The sequence below is a fragment of the Melanerpes formicivorus genome, unplaced genomic scaffold (assembly GCF_026170545.1).
Source record: "Melanerpes formicivorus ecotype bairdi unplaced genomic scaffold, bMelFor1.0.p_v2 SCAF_39, whole genome shotgun sequence".
Taxonomy (NCBI): Eukaryota; Metazoa; Chordata; class Aves; order Piciformes; family Picidae; genus Melanerpes; species Melanerpes formicivorus.
The window spans coordinates 4,789,703-4,809,721 of record NW_027142391.1 but is presented as its reverse complement, the minus strand read 5'-3'; the positions used below and the strand labels follow the sequence as shown (position 1 = coordinate 4,809,721).

The 20,019-nt window shown below is 43.2% G+C and overlaps 1 protein-coding gene across 3 annotated transcripts in view; it reads right to left on the bottom strand.

Moving 5' to 3' along the window:
• UBE4B (ubiquitination factor E4B) overlaps nt 1-18,497 on the bottom strand; it is a 39,531-nt gene extending 21,034 nt beyond the window's left edge. Inside the window, exons 1-8 of one of the 3 annotated variants that reach the window (XM_068158395.1) lie at nt 18,103-18,497; nt 10,598-10,784; nt 6,660-6,795; nt 5,812-5,899; nt 4,214-4,358; nt 3,215-3,443; nt 2,347-2,757; nt 1,399-1,509 (exon numbers count right to left, since the gene is read on the bottom strand). In XM_068158395.1, coding sequence (XP_068014496.1) covers nt 1,399-1,509; nt 2,347-2,757; nt 3,215-3,443; nt 4,214-4,358; nt 5,812-5,899; nt 6,660-6,795; nt 10,598-10,784; nt 18,103-18,126 — 1,331 coding nt within the window. In that variant the 5' untranslated portion in view covers nt 18,127-18,497. The remainder of the gene's footprint in view (nt 1-1,398; nt 1,510-2,346; nt 2,758-3,214; nt 3,444-4,213; nt 4,359-5,811; nt 5,900-6,659; nt 6,796-10,597; nt 10,785-18,102) is intronic. The other 2 variants (XM_068158393.1, XM_068158394.1) reach the window with 2 other exon arrangements.
• Between the last annotated feature and the right edge of the window lie 1,522 nt (nt 18,498-20,019).

Sequence of the window (20,019 nt, the reverse complement as noted above, 5' to 3'; positions counted from 1 at the left end):
CTCCTGAAATCAGACTGGAGAAGAGGAGATACCATTGGAAGGTCTTCCAGTTAACCACGTGACTTTAGCATTAGTGTCCCAACATACCACAGGAACACTCACAGGCAGAAAAGTTAGTGGGGGGTAAAATGATCATCTTGTACCAAGTCTTTTTGAGCAACTCCTGACACCACAAGATACTTCCTAAAAGCTTGACCTGGCTTAGTTTCAAGCAATTAGATTTCCTCTGACTTTAGCTATAGCTAAAATACTTCCAAGAGGACTGAAAGTCTTGGAGGAACTCTTTTCCTTCCAGTTGCACAACATTCATGTGGTCTTTAAAAAAAAAAATCTCATGAAGTCCTTAAAACTTCCCTTATACATCTGCAAATTGTAACTGGCTCTGTTAGGCTACATGGCCAGCTACAGAGCATCTCAGATTTACTATCACTTAAATCGAGGGTCTGAATGCTGGGAGGGAATGTTCAGGACACTAACAAGACTACAGAAGTATCATTTTTCAGAAGAGTCTCCCTAAAACGTGTGGGGTTTATACAAAACATTTATTCCTTCCTCCAGTTCCGGTTAACACTGTATCTGCCAAGGCATTGCAGCATCACTCTGCAGGACAATGTAAAGCTTTAGATCCTACCCAGCGTTTACCTTTCCAAAAGCTTTTTCCCCAGGGCTCTGCAGGACTTTTTGCACAGCTATCTGGCTAGCTTCCAAAGAGAACTCACTAATACCAGCACATACTTTGTTCTCACGTAGTTTGATGTCACACAAACGAAAGGGCTTTGCTATACAACTCACGAGTCTGTTTCACAGTAAAATATTCTGCTACTCCCTCTCCATTCTTGGCTGTTCAAACTACATCAGCCTCTACTATTTACCATGTCAAAGGAGCAGATAAAACCTTCAGGTATACTCTCTTTACAGGCTTGAGGAGCCATCCTGTCAAGCAGCAATGAATCTTCAGCAAAGTCATGCTGCTTGCATCAGCTGGCTGCTTGGCACTCTCTTTTGCATAATGTTAACCTTTGTCCTCATTTCCCAGTTTTTGATATGAAAACATGCAGATGATGTATCACTGGTTTTAAAATTACAGCCATGGGTGAATAATATTCCTTCTACTCACACAGCCAACAAGGAGTTCCACTCAAACATTATTTCAGAAACCATGCCCATTAAACCTAAAAGGCAGTATGATTAACATGTACTTTATCTTAGTCATCTCTCCCAAAAAGAGCTGACTAACCAGCACTCACTACACTTGTTTATACACCATCTTAATACCCATCCAGGTCATCTTCTTGGCTTTAGTCACTTCCCAAATTACTTTGAAGAACACTTGACACTACAGAGACTGTTAGTTCCTAAGCACCCAAACATGCAGGTTACATTCTCTTTCTCCAATACCTGGACCCAAACTGGATACAAGAAAAATCATCATCTTCATTTTCTTCATCACTACTGTCCTCAGACACATCAGAAACGGCAAGGAGGAGGGAGAAAGGGTTGTCGTATATACTACCACAACAGAACGAAAAAGCCCATCAGATGGTTTAAGCCAAAAGTGAATGGTAGGTTTGCTTTGCAAGCCTGCCCAAAAAATCATCTTCTCTAAACATGCAGACAACAGATAACTCCGTGTTAGTAAACCACAGCTACACTAGCATGCTCTAGGAGTTATTCACATGAAACATAACACCTTCACAAACCAAACATTTTAGAAGACTTCAAGACCTGATAAAAATTATGGCTGAAGTGGGGAAGTTTGGACATGACCATACAGTAAGGATTACATTTCTAAACTACTGAACTTTAAAGAAATAGTCTCAAATCCTTTCATGCTCATTTCTCCCTCCAGAAGGGACTGGGGAATTGCAGGAGCAGCCAACAGAGGAAATGGAGGAGCACTTGGCCTGGCATACTGGAATAGGCTAATCTGTAATTTAAATCCATGCACTAGGGAATCAAAGCTAACAGGGCACAGCAAGTAACAACTTTCAACACATCAACTAAAGCCCTACTGAGAAAACTAATTTCAAAGCAGGAGGTCTGTTTAGTTTACTATCCAGCGGTAGCAACTGAGCAGAAAGCCACAGTTTAACTGGGATGGATGGGAGAGAATTAAAACAATATGGCTACCTTTAAGGTCATTACATTGCACTCCAAATGCTCACAAAAGCAGGATTCAATCTTTTGGCAAAGACAGCTTGTTAGGAAGTCAACATATTAGCACAAACCAAAAATGCAGAAATCAACTCGGGGTAAGTAGGGTGAGCTCAGCACAAACAGAAGTTGTTCCAAACTGCACGATTATGCCACACCCTGCACAGCACACATGAAACACTTGTGAAATACCTAGAAGGAATCCTGTTCAGTAAAGAAGGACGCCTGCGCAAGGCACTGGGTGAAGCAGTAAACAAAGGTGGACCCATTGTTGTGGGTCTCTGTCTGGATGTGATGACTGAGGTGGCTGGAGGGCTCGCAGCCACGGCTGGAGGACTCGGTGAACTAGATGGGATGGAAATATTCAAAGAACGCGGGATGGAAGAAGCTGAAAAGCCTCCAGAATGGGCAACAGTGTATGGCCGGTACCTCGGAGAGGAAGGTTGTGTCCATGAAGGGCTTGTTGCTGTGAGGTGGGAGCTGACAGTATTGGAAGGCACAGATGTAGTGGCAACTGAACTGGCTGGTGGGGTAAGAGATGAACCAGTCATTGGTACATAGCTTGTGAAATTGGTAGTAGGAGCTGGACTAGTCCCATAGAGACTAAACCAGTTATGGGGGAAAAAGAAAACAAAACAAAGCAGTAATTTAGGATATGTAGAAACAGGGTGGAAAAGATAAAATGAGCAAGAGAAGTCCTTGCCCTTCTGATGACTCTTCAGCAATAATTCTGCAGCTTACAGACACTACTCCTTCCACTAAGTTTGAATAAAATTATGTCACAATCTGCACACTTTTAAGTTATGAGTCATAGACTTGACTGATGTAAATTAGGGGTACTTCTCAGAAGGAACCAGCTACATGGCTTTGACCTACGAAATACACTGCTAGCCATGGCAATGTGATGAAAAAAGGCAAACTGCAGAGACATTCAAATGCAGAACAGTGAAGAACTGAAAAATCTACTTATTGTTCTTGGGACATTTCTATGCCTCTCTCTCTTCTAGTCTACCAGTCAATATTCAAGTGAAATCAGTATTCAGTTATAATCAGAAGTCACCTGGATAATGAACTGGAGCCAAAGGAGCCCACATTACAGAACATAGGGCTGCTTCCTGGGTTAGAGCCCATGTTTAACATCAGGCTTCTGTCAGGAGATCGGGCAGCTGCAGCAATGGGTTGTGATGTAGCTGTCAAGCTAGCAAAAGGGTTTTCATCCCTCGACTGGGTGGACATCATCAGCACTTCCATCAAAATCTGCCCGATCAAGTCCTTAAAATCTGAAAACACTGTTCAGGAAAAAAGAAGAGAGTTAGTATCCTCACCTGCTGCCTTCACCTACACACTGGTCAGAGATGTAAACACTAACAGAGGACAGGAGTTTACTACTGTGACTTAAGTGCTTCTTTTGGCAAAAACAATAGACTGACATTTCTATTTATAACTAGCCCTCTTCTCTAGGCTCTGCAATTACAGCTACATAAAAATACAATTTTTATGGAAAGTACAAAAGATCACAGATGATGTAATGTTGTTGTTGATTAGTACATTAGAGTTTTCTTGCTCATCCCTCTCATTTTCCACACCCTGCTGTTGAGCTGTGTAAGTTATGTCAAAGAAAGCAAAACCATCATGCACAACCCCCACATCACAACTCTGTATTGGGTCATATCTTACAGCTGACACAGAAATACAATTAGTTATCAAATTATCAGGAATTCTTATCAAATTAACTCCTGAATGTCTATTGTGATTCAAGTCAGCTCATGAATTCAGTAAAAGGCTCCTGAGAAAAAGTAATTCCAGCAAAACCACAAGATCAGCCCAGTACTTCGACAACAGAAAACATCACCAGCACAGCAAGTGACTGAGGCTGGAGCTATGACCAGTTGGTCCCATGTTCCCTTTTGGGGATTCCATTTCCTGCTACATGAAGTTGGGCAAAGACCACATGTAGGTGGCTCTGGCATGGTAGCAAAGAGAAAAAGCTAAAAATAAATTGTATGGAACCTGGCACTCAGCTGAAACCATCCCTGACAGTAACAGTTCTGCTACTTACCTTCCTTTGGGTTCTGCTTGAACTGGGCAGAGAGTGAATTCAGGAAGATAACATCTCTATCTCGGTCCTTCCAAGAGACTCTGAAGATCTTACAGACCAGCTGTAAAGCTTGCTCCTCAGACACTTCAGACCCAGCCAGCGGTTCCTTGGTTGAAGGGGATTAAAAAAAAAACCAAACAAAAAGTCAACTTCTTTGCAATTGTATTGATCAAGAGACAATCAGCTGTGGATCTTCTTTAAACAGCTTCAGACTAACTCTCAGTGGCAGACTTTGTACACTTCAGAAATAATATTGCTATATTGGGCAAAATCTGTTTAGAAAAACACCCTGGAAAGAAACACACACAGAAAAAGATGCAGACAAGATGTAGCAGAAACCTACAAATCCAGCAGGAAGTAAATTCCCAAAACACATTCAAAACACATACTAGGAAGGGAAATTTACCCAAGACTCCTCTGATGGCTGGTTTAAGTAATGAATTGAGGATTCACATTTTTTTCTTGTGTACAAGTGTTTTAAGAGTTTCTTGTAAAAATGAAAGCACAGGAAGGAGTGAGTTTCCCCAAGTCTTTCCTGTTTTCAAATCTATTTCCTTTCCTACCTCTGTAAAGAAAGCTTTAATATTGACATTTCCAATGCAGATAGCCAAGCATGATAATTTTTTACTAATAAATAAGCACCATGGTGTCTCCTATCCACTTCACTTTATGGTATCTCCAAATGAGGAAGAGAAATTGAACCAAGATTGCAAACCTTTACCTTTCTCTGCTCCCCACCCCTCCTCTTCAAGACTGTCCTTGATTCCAAGCTATTTATTTCACAGCAGCACAATGCAAGCTGTCCAACTGCCTGATTTGCAGCTAGGAATTCACTGGAAGGATTCTCCAGCAGGGTTATTGCTCCATGGCTTTCAGCCAGGCTTTTACCAACCGACCTTACTCCTGACAGTGCAGGAACAAACAAAGACACCTAATGAGCACCGCAAGAGTTGTTTTAGATACTTCTCTGACGTCCCATTTCTTTATGGCTTTATTTCACATGGGCCTTAAAATCAATTAACAACGAGGACAATTTTAGGAGTGAATTCAACCTTTGTACTTGCTTGCTTTGTTTCACTTTAAAGGGTTCTATCATCTACTCAAACCTTGATAGGTATTCCTTATTTTCTTAGAACATCAGTAAGAAAAATCTTATCATATAGCATTATTTTAGCAACCATAACATTTACAGCAGTACTCCGTTAGTAGACCTCTACATGCTACATAAATTAGCTGCAACAATCTCCAGAAGTGTCTTTAGAAATATTCCTCAGGCCTACAGCATATTAAAAATAGAGCTGAGCATTAACAGGCCATTTCATTGTAGGGTATATAACAAAAACATTTTCTTCAGAGTTTTCAAATGTTATTCATAAACCAGTTTGAAACAAATCAAAAGGTGGCTTTGATACTGGGACTTTGGAGGGTTTTTTTCCCATTCCCACAAAATTTAATGAGGAAAAGCAGTAAAGAACTTGTTCACAGCTGACATCTGAGGTCTGGTTCAAAAGACAGAGCTCTGCATCACTCCCAATCCAGCCAACATAAACCAAACTAACCTTATCTGTCAGACTCCTTTTCTCTCTGCGATCATTCTCATCAACCTCCATGTTTTCAATTCCTGAATCCACATCTACCTGGGACATACTGTAAATGGAAATAAGAGAAGCTCATTAACTTGTAGAAAGCCAGAGAGTCCTCTGTAAGATCACAGAATGCACTGGGTTGGAAGGGACCTCTAGAGGTCATCTAGCCCAAGCTCCTGCAGTAAGCAAGGACATCCCCAACTACAGCAGGTTGCCCAGATCCCCATAAAACCTGCCCTTGAATGTCTCCAGGATGGGGCCTCCACCAGCTCCCTGGGCAACCTGTTCTAGTGTTCCACCACCCCCAAAATAAAGAACTTCCCCTCCTAGCATCCAGATGCTGACTGAAGGGGTGTCATCATAATTAGAAGTGGTAGTGGAAAAAAAAAAGTAACAAGAACAGCCATTAGCTGTGCATAAACAGCAATTAAAATCACTAGCTGATAAATGCTGCTCACATCACAGTTATTTTGAATACAAGAATCTATTCTGAATTTCTTCAGCAGGCAATACAAACTGCACAGCTGTGACATCCCATCACTTTTTTAAATAGAGTTGCTGAGTTACCCCCACCAGACACATTTATCACTTAATGTCTAAGATAATGCTCTGTCTTTTATCACTTTAGGTCAGTAATCCCCATTAAAACCAGACTAGAGAAAGCATTACAGTGGTCTAAACAGCATGTCTGTTCTAAGCATCAAACCCTTTTGCATTAACAGAGCTGGAAGTGAGAGATGGCAGGTCATTTGCCTGTGTAAGTGGGTTTGACAATTAGCATGGAGCAGTATTTGCTAACTCACATGAGCTGGATGTTTTACCTTTTCTCACAGGAGACACTATCGATATCCATGCTCTGAGACCGAGAGAGAGACTGAGATTGAGTTTCAAGGCTGTTAGATGGAGAACTGCTGAGTGAACTCACTCCCTCGCTGCTCTGGCTTCGGTGGGCTACTCCTAGAGAAAAGGGACCCCAAAATTACTGCTACAGAGATAAAGCACTTCATAGTTATTAGGTGCAAAAGGAGTGGAAATACTTTTTTCCAACTCTGCCCTTCAGCACTTAGCAATGCACAAGGAAATAAATGTTAGTAATATTCACATTTGACCACAGAAAAATCACATCTCCTACCTCCCCTTGCAGCACTCACATAGGAATGCTTACCTGAATTGGCATCCATGAAGTGCTCAGATTCACTCCCACAAAAAAAAACAAGCACTCACCACTAGCAAACTGGTCCCTTATATCAAGTAGTATACGCTGTACACTACCTTGAGACTGTCAAAGGCACTCTCAAGTCTGTGCTACTAGAACAGGACTTCATGCTGGGTCATTGCAATGGACAAAATTAATCTGAGTTCTGATAGTCTTCCCAGAAAATCTCCCACAATTTACTGGGCAGTGATCAGCAGTTTTCGTGCAGCACAGGAATAAAATCAGCATCCAAGCAGTCCAAACAACACACACTAAGTGCACCACCAGCAAAGGGAGAGCAATAAAATGGCTTTGGAGCATGGCTGATGTCATATGAACGGGCAGGATACGAACAGAGAGCTTCCCTCTGCAATAAAGACTTCTTCAGGAAAGTGCTGGATGCTAGCATGGTAGGAGGAAAGTTACATACCTAATATCAAATAATCCAGAAAAACCCTTGAATTCAACAGCAATACAGCTGAATGAGTTCTACAAACATCTACCTGAGGGCTCTTAAGTGTAGTCTATCCCTGGTGGCACTGTTTGAAGTCATGTCTTCAAAAGTAGCAACAACTGTAAGCTGTAACTGTAGCTTTATCAATATCAGGTATTTGCATGTCAGTAAACAGAGTCCTTGAAGGAGTAGGCCAAAAGCTTTTACTCCTCCAGCTGCTTAAAAAGAAAGCATCAGTGAATTGCACTCTGGGTTCTCTTGCCTGCAGTTTACAAGACATTCCCCAAAGGGTATTACATTTCAAGGGAAAAGTGTAAAACCAGACTGGCAACCCACTTGTAAATTCCAGCACTAGCTGTATTTCATGCTGCTACTGCAAAGTGCAAGCTTGTCCCATGTTTGAGGTGGCAACACATTCTGAAGTTAACAGTGGGGGCAGCAAAACAGAACAGATCAGGATTATGCTCCTTGACACAGTAAGTTTGTTTATGAGTACCCTTCCCATAGCTTTCCAAGGTTTGAAACAACTCCTTACAAAACAGGTACAGAACTGCAGAAAAACCTCATTTAGAAGCAGTTATTCTGTATTTTAACAGTTAGACTGCAGCACTCACTACCAGGACTCCTCCAGCAAACTGTCCTACCTATCACCTTTCCACAACAAATCCTCCAGAATTCACTTCCATCTGTACTTTGCTGGACCAGGTATACCATAAAAAATACCTGACACACAAAGTTCCAGTTTTCCTTCATAAAAATATAAGCAAATGACATAAAAGGAAACAACAGCATTATGAAGATCACACTCCCATTACGTGTAACTGTCACCCACAGGCTGGGTTTAGGCTCTCCAACATAGCTTCAAAACAGAGATAAAATAATCATAGTTTCCATTCAATTGATGTGCAACTCTGACCTCAGCATGACATGCAACTTCTCAGAAACTGGATGCTTACAAGGACACTCTTCTGCTGGGGCTGCTCTCTGTATGTCCAAATAAATTACAATTCTCTGCAGTCATTTTAGTCTGCTGCTCAAAGGAGCTCTTGCAAACCACACTGAAGCTGAGTCTTCATTTATGCTAAATAAATGCAGCAGACAATCAGTCGGGAAGGTTTTTTTCCTGATCTATTCCCCAGTTTAACCACAGACATCATCCTGGTGTGCAAAAGACACACACTGTTAAATGGCTGCAATGAATGGCTTGTAGGAAGCAGTGTATTGGCCCAAGGTAACTGTTGCTCCTGGTCAATCTACTCTGCAGAATTACCTACCAAAAGATTAATTCTTAAAACATAAGTCTCTCAGGTCTTAGCTTCCTGACCATCTCAAATCATGATAAACTCATCTTCCAACACACAAACATTTCTGTCTTCAGGTACCTGCTTCCACAGCTCCTGCTCTGTTGACATTATCACTTCAAACAGTTGGATCAGGACCTCATCTATTTTAAAACTGATCATTTCTATTTTCTGGATTAGTTTCCCCCTGGATTAAGGCAATAAGCCACCTCTCTGCACAGTTGCTAAGGGCAGCAGAGGGAGAGGCAGGGAAAAACACTTCTTTCAGCAAGAGCAAGACCTAAGATGAGTTTAAATAGTCATGTAACCACAGGCCTGGTGAACAGTAAATGACCTCTGCACTGCTCTGAAAAAAAAAGTCACCTTTGCTTCTGGGTTGCTGTCTATACTCATGAGGACAATGCACAGTGTTGAATTCCATCTGCAAAGAGCTTTTCTCAGGAAGTGCTTTTGATAGCTTTTCTCTGTCCTGCTTTGGGTACAATGCTATGAAACAAGCAGGAAGGAGTCACTTCTAGGCACCTCAGAAGAGCACTGTCATTAAATTACAAGATTTAAGCTTGTAAGTTACTGTACTTGCCAACAGGAAAAGAATGACATTTCAGAAAACAAACATGCAATCAGATAAAGAATTTTGCATGCCTAGCAAAGAGCACTGCAAAAATTGTTTCTACACTATCAGAAATTGCTTCTAGTACAGTGTGCAGTTTTGGGCACCTCAGTATGAAAACATCAAATGGTTGGACTCAATCTTAAGGCTCTCTTCCAATCTAAATGATTGTGTGATATTAACAACTTCTTTAAAACAATCTTGACACTTGCTTAGAGACTGGTTTTGTGAACCCCTCAGTAAAACAACATGCATTTGAGTTTTCAGATAAACACCACAATACTGGAACATGTGCTAAATTGGTTTTATTTCCAAGACATCCAACTTCAAATCAGAATTATTTGTTTTAATTCAAAGGTGTCTTATATATAATAATATTGTCTTCACCTCCTTACAAAGCAACCTCCCTAACTTGCCACACTTTCTTCTCTTTGTTTTCAACACATCTTCTGAAAGAAATAACCATTTATAAATCCCCTACTTATGTCCACTCCAGTAAATAGTGAAATGGGCAACACACTAAAGGAGAAAGCAAACACTATTTTTACATTGACAGTGCTCAGTCCACAGCCTACTGTTTTTTAATTGTGCCAAATGCTAGAAATCAAAGATCAAAAATGAACTTGGGACCAATGGCTAACATGTACCTAGAAACCAATCAATAAAAACTGTGTTGCAAGACTGAAAAGGGTTTTTTTCCTGTCACCTTGACAGACTGGCTCTCTTGTCTTTAATGTTCTGTCACATTAAACCACATTGCAAACCTCAAGGTTTGGTAACTCATATTTTAAATGCCATTAATTTACTGATACCTGGAAACCAGTTTATTGTTTATTTGTATTAGTATTCATATATTATTACATTATTAAATGTTATGTATGATGATTTCAGCTGGTTTTGCTGCAGCTTCATCAGGGATCTATCCTGGCACTGCAGATGAAGGAATGCCAAGTGGTATATTACTTATTGTATTATTCTATATTAATTATATGTGCTATTTATCATATTGCTACAACTGTTTATTATCTGGAAAATGAAAATGAAAAGTACCTTAATTCACCCTTTTACAATGTTGTTTTCTGAAAGCTTTCAGCAACAGCAGAAACAGCACCAGAAGCGGTGCTTATGTTCTGAAGATGTGGACTTGCAGAACTTTCAGCAGCCACACAGTCATTTTTGTCACTAACATGCCAACCTACCTGAAGCACCAATTGGAGAGGTAGCTGGGGTCATGCTGTGGACATTTAGGCCTAGACTATGGGATGGCCCCGGAGCTGGTGCCACTACAGGTGGTCCCGGTGGGGTCTCTCTCTGCGGTGACGTCAGTGGAGTACTAGGCTGGGAGGACGGCCCACCCGCCAGCCGAGCAAGGCGCCTTCGACGGATCTGCACAAAGGGAGTAACACAACAGCAAATGAAGAGGTAGCCTTGCATATGAACAACCACACACACACACCTCATGGTTGCCCTTGGGGCCCTCACTCCTGTGAAACTGGAAACAGAAAAGCTTTACTTGGTAACTTGCTGAATGGAGGTGCAACTCCTCTGTTCCCTGTGAAAAACACTAAAATCCTCTTCACCTCTAGATTTTAACTATGTATTTGCTGTCTTAGAAAACCATCTGCACAGGAGAACCCTGTGTTTGTCCCTTGAGCTTCTTGTCCACCAGTACACCCAAGGCCATTTCTTCAGGGCAGCTCTAAAGCCAGTCACTACCCAGCCTGTATCAGTGCTTGGGATTGCCCTGACCCAGATGCAGGACCTTGCCCTTGGCCTTGTTGAATCTCATGAGGTTGGCTTGGGCCCATCTCTCCAGCCTGTCAAGGTTCCTCTGGATGGATGCCTTCCCTCCAGCATGTCAGCCCCACCACACAGCTTGCTGCTGAGGGTGCACTCAATGCCACTGCCCATGTCACCAACAAAGATGTTAAACAAGGCTGGTCCTAGTACTGATCCACGGGGGACTCCACTTGGACATTGTCTGACTGATAGCCACTCTTTGGGTGTGGATGTCAAGCCACTTCTTTATCCACTGAGTTGTCCATCAATCAAATCCATATTTTACCAGATTGGAGACCTGGATGCCATGTGGGACAGTGTCAAAGGCTTTGCTCAGGTCCAGGTAAGCGATGTCAGTTGCTTGTCCCTTGCCTATTGATGTTGTGACCTTGTCATAGAAGGCCACCAGGTTTCTCAGGCAAGATTTGCCCTTGGTGAAGCTGGCTGATTGCACCCAATCACCTCATGACTATTCTTCTGCCTCAGCAGTGCCTCCAGGAGGATCTGCTCCATGATCTTACCAGGCACAGAGGTGAGACTGACTGACCTTTGGTTCTCCAGTTCTTGTTGAAAACAGGGGTTATGTTTCCCCTTTTCCAGTCAGTGGGCACCTACCCAGACTGCCAGGACTTTAGGAATATAACAGAGAGCAGTTTAGCAACCTCATCCCCAGTTCCCTCAGTACCCATGGGTGCATCCCATCAGCTCCCATGGACTTGAACCCTTTCAGGTTTGTCAGATGGTCGTGAGCCTAATCTTCACTCACAATGGGCAGTTCCTCCTTCCAGCCCGGACCATTATCTTCCATGACTCCGTGGCTGGAGCCCCTGCCAGTGAAGACTGAGGTAAAGAAGTCACTGAGAACCTCAGCCTCCTCTGTGTCACTTGCCACCAGTTCACCTATTTTTTTCTGAGGGGGCCCACACCTTCCCTAAGTCTTCTTTTTGCCATGAATATACCTACAGAAATTTTTGCTGTTCCACTTGAACTCCCTGGCTAGATTTAATTCTAACTGAGCTTTAGCTTTCCTAACCAGGTCTCTTGCTGCTTGGGCAGCTTTCTTATATAGCCCCCATTCTAGCTGTCCTTTTTCCACTCCTCGAGGAGTTTCTTTTGCTGTGACAGTGGTTCCAGGAGCTTCTTGCACATCTCCTAGCCTGCCTTCCTCTTTCCTGCTTTCCTCTTTGTCAGTATACTTTGCTCCTGGACATGGAGAAGGTGATCCTTGAACAAGAATGGTTGTGCAAGACATTTAACATTTACTGATCAGCGATTTCAAAACCTGCAACGCTCCTCCCCATTTATTTTGGCACTTGATGCAACAAACTGCATTAATGGGATAAAAGGGACAATATAAACATGACCTTTGCTTTAATTTCACACCATGACACTAATAGAAACACCAGTGCTTAAAGTTATTAAAGGCAACCACTGTTAACCAAGTTAATCTAAAACACACTAAAAATACACAATTCATCTGCTGGGCAGAAGCATTTTAAGATGACAGCCAGTAAATTGCATCCTCTTATCACCTAGAGACATTTCAGCACACAGAATTTAAATAACAGTTATTACAGTTACTAATAAGACAAGAGAAGCATCTGACTTCAAAATCTGACCTAAGAACACTGTTATGAACCTATTTAGTAAAATCAGTGGACTGTGTAACACTAATATTATACATCAGAAATAAACAGACAAAATAAACCTCATCATTTCTAAGGGTTTCAAGGGAAATTTGAAGCATAACTGAAAAACAGAAAGAAATTAGTTATTATCACAGGCTGCCTCAGAGGATATGTTCCTAAAGTTTGCATCTCAAGGCCCAGCAGAAAAAAAATACACAACAAAAACCCCACAAATATTTGAGGGTGTCCATTCCCTGCAAAAACAAGCAATTCATATTATTCCTTCTTTTGTACTGTGACACTCAAGCACTGTATGCAATCTCAGTTTTCATTTCTGCTCATAATCCTAAAGAACTGCCAAGCAAGTGAAAGAATGAACAAAAGATTTGTGTCAAGTCAATGTCTATCCTACATTACTGCAGTCACTTAATGGCCTGTGAAACCTACTCGAACAGGAAGAAGAACAGATCAAATTAAATCAGACTTCAAAAACTGTGGGAAAACAGTGTCTGGAACTACCTCTCCCTCCATGACAGGTGTCACCACATGAACATGGAAGGCAGCTAGAAAATAAAGTCTAACTGAAGTCTAAAGCTGTGATTATAAAGTCTTCACCTCTCTTCACCGAGTGAAACAGGGAGCTTACTACATAAACTGTTTAGCTTTGCCATAAGTAGAAGCTGTACACATTAGGGTCTCAGAAAAGTTTGGGGTTTAATATGTTGGGTTTTTTCCCCACTTCTTTCTTACATCTTAGTTTTTCCAGTTGTTAATCTGAAAAGAAAATCCTAGGGAACTACCTCACCCCTCAGAAGCATTACTGAGCAAATCTCAGCTACATCTCCCCATTTCCATGGTCCCTATTGCTGAATCCCAGTGAAGTGTTCATAGCTAACAAAGCTGTACAAAATGACTATCAGTAAAGCAAGCTAGCTGAACTGAAATAACTTTGAACTAGGTGGTTGAATTGATGCTTTAGAGGATGTTTCCTTACCATTTGACTAATCTATGACCATGGCTTTCAGATGGGAACACCAGGAATGACAGGGAAGAATGAAGGAAAAAACAAACAGAAATGCACACACAGTCCATACATGCAGAAGTGGCTGAGGGAGAAAGATTATGTAAAAAGGAAGAAAAAGCAATGTGATGTGAAATTTTCACACAACTGTTCATAATCATTCTTGCTAGCTAGCTCCAAATCTGATGTTCAGATATTTGACAAGGAAAAACCATGGATAATAATATATATGTAATTATTATCAAGGCAGAAATTTATTCCTAAATACAGTGAAGTGTTGGTTTGTCAAACAAGGTCATACCCCTCACAAGGTATGATCTGCACAAAACCTCTCCTCATCTCCCAGTTTCCAGCAGATACTGGAGGTCACTTGTTAACGGGTCGGAGATTGGAGTCAATACAGCTGACCAAGATGATCGAGTATTGTTCCAGTATAGTGTGAGTATAGCACAGTAAAGCAAAGAAGAAGGGAAAGGAAAGGCCGAAGTGTGTATCAGGGGAACTTCTACAGCTTCTATAAACTCAGAGCCTCGTTGGCATAGCTTCAATGGTTCCCTATGAGTGACCACACATCGCACTATTATAGATTATTGGTCCAACCACTACTGATACGCAAGGTTGTTGATGCAGGTGCATGTCCCGTTGTTCCAAGATAACTTTCTGTGTTTACAGCTACCAGTGTCCTGTTTTAGTTACAGGCTGCAGGCACAGCACTGTTTTGCTACACTGCTAGCTGGCTCTGCACTTATGCTGAGCATGGCCTACCACCATGTCAGGCTCTAGGCCTGCACTGCCAGATTGCTCATGCTGCTTGTCGCTGGCATTGCCACAACTTGTACCACTCAGCATTCCTTCATCTACAGTGCCAGGCTAGACCCCTGCCAAAGTGACAGCAAAAACAGCTGAAATCATCACTGTTGAAACAAGAGGACACCAAGACAAAATTTCTGCCTTGTATTTGTCACTCTTCATCCCTCAACAATCCACCTTTCTTCTGGACCAACCTCCTAGGAGGTAACCTGCCCTGCAAATACAATTCTGGAAGCAGCACAGACCAAATCAACCTGCACAGACACCAAGGTGCTTTTAGGTAAGATAAATGCAGTTTACACGAGACAGCCATTAACAGGAGATTCTTCCCTGCCTCTTTAAGGATGATAGGCAAACTATACTTAGCTTCCTTACTGCTGAACAAACTAACATTAAAATATAAATAAGCTCTGAGTATTTTTTCCACTGAAAGAGCTTTCACAACTGAGGGTACATTCAGCAACTGTTCAAGGAGCAGACTTGATTCTTAACCTGAGCTGTGATTTTCCTCTAGGTTTACATAAAATTATCACAGAAATTGATATGAAATTTCATTTGGATATTAGAAAGTTTTAAGTAAGAGAGAACAAAAGGGAAGAAACAGATTCTATGCCAGAAAGGCAAAGGTGGAAGCTGAAAGATAAGCTTCAGAACACAGCATAAAACTGGCTTGCCCATGCTACCCAGTTAATTCCTTCATGCCTTAAGATTAAGCAGCATCAAGACAAGGGAAGGCAGGCATTGTGTTCAGGGCACAACATGGGGACTCAAAAGATGCAGCTGGTTTGCACAGCACTAGACACAATTGAGGCCCTGACCTGTTGCCTTCACCTAACACAAATAAAGTGAGATTTGTGGGAGTTCAGTGTGACCTGTTCTCATTGCAGACTGGATGACTCTCCAAATTACCCTGAAGTGATTGGGGTTCCTAGAATATTTTCTCAGGAAAGCTTAGGACACCTCACCAAGCATTGGCAGCAGTGACATACAACAAAAGCTGTTCCACATCATTCTATTACCTAACAGTGACAAGCTATTTGGTACTAAACATTACTCAGGTTATGGCACAAACAATGCTCATCTTCCCTGCAGAGCCCAACTCCACCATATACAGCTGAAAAGGTTGATTAAAAGAAAAAAACCGAATTAATTGAATGGAAATAGCACAGAGATTTTTAATTAGTACAGGTTTTGCTGGACGCATCTGCACTATGTCTTTGAATAGTGGCCTTCAGAAATACATTTTTTATCTTACTGGACTTCTTAAAAGCTGTTAGCTGGACACACTACAAAGCAGAAATAGCACCCTCTTAAAGACAGTTAATTGATAATTTAATTGTGCAGCAGACCAATAAAGATATAAGCAGGAAGACTGGTCCCTCAGGCTCACACACTCCCAGTTGAAAAGCAAGTCTCTGTCAACATCTTCTTTAGTGACAACTGGTTAGGAGACTCTAGAGGAAGTATTTTATTCTACCACAACTGTAGAACACTACCTTTTCTTGTACAGATTTGGAAATTTGAATGGATAGTTTTATTTTCCTTGTATTCATTAGAACATGTTTAATTGATTTAATAAATGCTCCATTTCAGGGTGATACTGGCCACATGCTATGCTCAGAAACCACTTAACCTCTCAAAAAAATCCTGCAAACATTTAAAGATGCTAAGTTCACATCATTCTTTCCCACTTTATCCCACATTTGCCTTGATTCTCTTCTTTTCTGAGCAGTCCCTATTCTTATTGTGTGCTACCTTGTGCTGGTTCACATCTGATCTAGGGTCCACTGCACCAAATAAGAACAAAGTGGAGCAATGGAGGAAAATTAAAATAGACTTGGCTCTGCTTTTCCAGCGAGGGGCACATTAACAATAAAAAGCTACAGCCTGACTCTCCTAAATTGATACAGGGTTGTCTCAATCAATCTCCTAAAGACCATTCAGCTTTGGCCCTAGCTGAACTGTGGTAGAAAGGCATGGAAAAACTTGAGTCACTTCAGACCAACACTTTGCCAGCAAAAGTAGATGAGTCCCTACTGGAGAACTCATTTTCTGCAGCCTCAGTTCCATGATGCAGTGTTTTTGATGATGTCAGGAACTTGCTGAAGCAGTGACACAAACAAGCTTACATAGGTTAAATAATTCTGAAATTAATCATAAAACACCTCACAAGCAGATGCAGTTTAACAATCAGAATAATTGCATGTAAACAAAGTACTCATGAAAAATGCCTATAAAATCAAAGATGCCTTTTCACAGCAGAGATTACATCACCAGCATCCTATCCCACTCCTCTCAACATTGGAATTGTAATCATGTTCTCAATGCTTCCACAGACTGTGAGGACCTTCATCAAGTTAACAGCATGAACCATCCCCTTGCAGTTCCTGTTGCAACATAGTGGGATTGCTAAATCGTGATATACAACATAGTCAAAAACATCTAGTGTTTTGGGACATAAACCTGAGTGACAACAGCAGCCACCTTGCTCTACAGTCCCACCAGAAGATATGGTACAGAACAAAAATACTTCTTTTGATCCTCCCTAGAGTATAAGCACGGGGAGCATAGTCCCTGGAGTACAAGTACAGCAATGACTCTATGCTGCAGCTGGTCCTGTACAATACTCTTCATGTATATGCAGCACACCACAACATGTTATTTTGAAGGTATGAAGGGAGACACAGAGCTGTACACAATTTGAGCATTACAGTGGAATAGTGGGAAACCCCCTATACCCTTATCAATACCATGACAGAATCCATTTCAGAGTCCTCTAATATAAAAGCAAAACCTAAGAACCTAGCCTGTGTTTAAAAAAAGCAAAACGTCACTCTTCAAGAGGAGAAACCGAGAAACTGTTCACATTCTTCAGTCGCAGATGTTTATCTACCACAACAGAACACACTTAACTCTTAAGTGAAAGAATAAGAGGTTGAATAAAAAGGAAAGTAAATCAAAGAATCGAGAAAACGAGTGAGCCTGTTACAAACTGTTTCAAGAAGAAATTATATTAAATACAAGACCACACACACACATATCTTGCACGGGAGCAAAATCTGAAGTGCTTCGCTCTGTTAAAAAGCAAGCTGGGTTTTTTTTTAATCACGCACTAGTGATCACGCCTAGCATTGAACACTGAAAGAAGACATCCTCCAGACAAAGGCTACCTGGCAGACGGGAACAGAGAACAAACAATTAACCAGAAGAGAAACAATTCAACTCCATCGACCAGCCAGGGGGTCGCAGGTCAGGGGCAGAGCTGATAAAGGAGGCACACGAAGAACATCGAGCACAAACAACGGGCGAAGGCAGAGCGCTCCAGAACGCTCCTTCCCACGCACGGGTTTCACCTTGGGGTCAGGAAAAGGGCCCAGGTAGAGACCGGTGCCCTTTCCCCGCGGGGCCCGGCCGCCCCTGGCGGCGCCTCCCGCTCGCCCCCTGAGGCCCCGGGCCCCAGACTCACCTCATCCGTGCTCAGCTCCTCCATCGCCTTCCTCTTAATGGTGAACGGAGAGAGGGCGCTTTCCTCTGCCCCGCTGAGGGCCAGCTCCGAGGAGGCGCTCTCCTGTCGCCTCTGCCTCTCGGGGCGCCTCACAAGGGCATCTCCGGGGCGGCCGCGCCGCGCCTCGCCCGCCGGCAACTGGCCCCACCGCCGCTGCCGCCCCCGACCCACTACCCGCAGCTCGTACGCGCCTTCAGCGACCGCCGAGGCCCGCCGCAGCCCAGAGGGAGCCGATGCCCGGCTGCCCCAACCTGCCCAAGTCGATCGGCTTCAACCCCCGCCCGCACCGCGGCCCCTGCCCCGCGCAGAGATTATTCATCAAAACAAGAGGGCGGCAGCGGCCATCTTGGGGCGGGATCACGTGACCCCGCCCGGCGCCGCGCACAGAGCGGGCATGCCGGGCCCCGCGCCGCGCCGGCCAATGGCAGCGCCGGAGGGCGGGGCCCGGCGCGGGGAGAGGGGCCTGGCGGGAGGGGCGGGGCCGGGCGCCTCGTCGTGGCGGGAGGGGGACGGCCCGCGCGCGCCATGGCAACAGGGGCGGGGCCGTTGCTAAGGGGAGGCGGTACGGGGAGGCGGGAGGCGCCAGGGACGGGGCGGTGAGGGAAGCGGGGCCTGCCTCCATGGGAGGCGCCTCGCCGTTGCCCCGGAGGCGGGAGCAGCCCCTCAGATGTGGACCGAGCTGGATTAGGCCGCGGAAGCCTTCCCGTTTGAACGAGTCCGCACATGCCTTGTTTCACCAAAGTGTTAGCCCACTTCTCACTGACGAGCGGTTGAGGCAGCACAGGGGTGTTGTCTAATTATTACAGGCGGTGTAACATACCGAGGGAAAATGAAGGCACGGTGAGGGAGCTGTGGCTGTTTAACCTGGAGAGGAGAAGACTGAGGAGGGATCTCATTAATGCTTAACAGTGCCTACAGTGTGAGGAGAATGGAGCCAGACTCTTCTCAGCGGTGTCTAGTGACAGGACAAGAGGCAAGGGACACACACGAACACAGGAGGTTCCACATAAAGATAAGGAAAAAGAATTCTTTACTTTGAGAGTGGAAGAGCACTGGAATAGGCTGCCCAAAGAGGTTATGGAGGCCCTGTCTCTGGACACGTTCAAACCCCACCTGGATGCATTCCAGGTGCGTGGGATATTAAGAATATTTTCTTTACTGAAAATGTGGTCAGGCACTGGAGCAGGCTGCCCAGGCAGATGGTGGAGTCACCATCCCTGGAGGTGTTCAGGAAATGAGTGGGCACGGTGCTTTCAGGACCTGGTTTTGTGGCCATGTTGGTGTTGGTAGGTGGACTCCATGATCTTTCCAAACAAAACAGTTCTATGATTCTCTTGATGAACAGAAAAGTCTCATTAACAAAATAACAGAGTTGATACGAATTTTCTGCTTGTTAGCTGAAATGCTGGAATGCAGGGAGGGGGAGAGGGGTTGGCAGACAGCCTTTGGATAGATAAGGAATAGCAAGTATTTTTCAGTGATTCACTTCTGTTAGTCTTGGACAAGATGATCTTTTGTATAAGATAAAGGACACCTGCATGATATGTATACTTCTGCTATTTTTAGATAGATAGGCTTTGTTTAGATAGGAAGCATCTGGACCTCTGTCATTATAGACAGATAACTTTTTGTATAAAAGTTTGCCCAAAACTCTCTGAACACACACACACAGGTCTTTTGAAATGATTCTACTTGTGTCAGGCGTGCCAGAATAGAAGCATAATACAAGAAACTTACTGAGTCTCGTGTGTCATTCTCTAAGTCACTTGTGTGTCATTCTCTAAGTCAATTTTGTTCACTCCAGGTCATCCTGCTGTAGCAGGGGGATTGGACTAGGTGTTATTCAGAGGTCCCTTCCAAACCCCACCATGCTGGGAT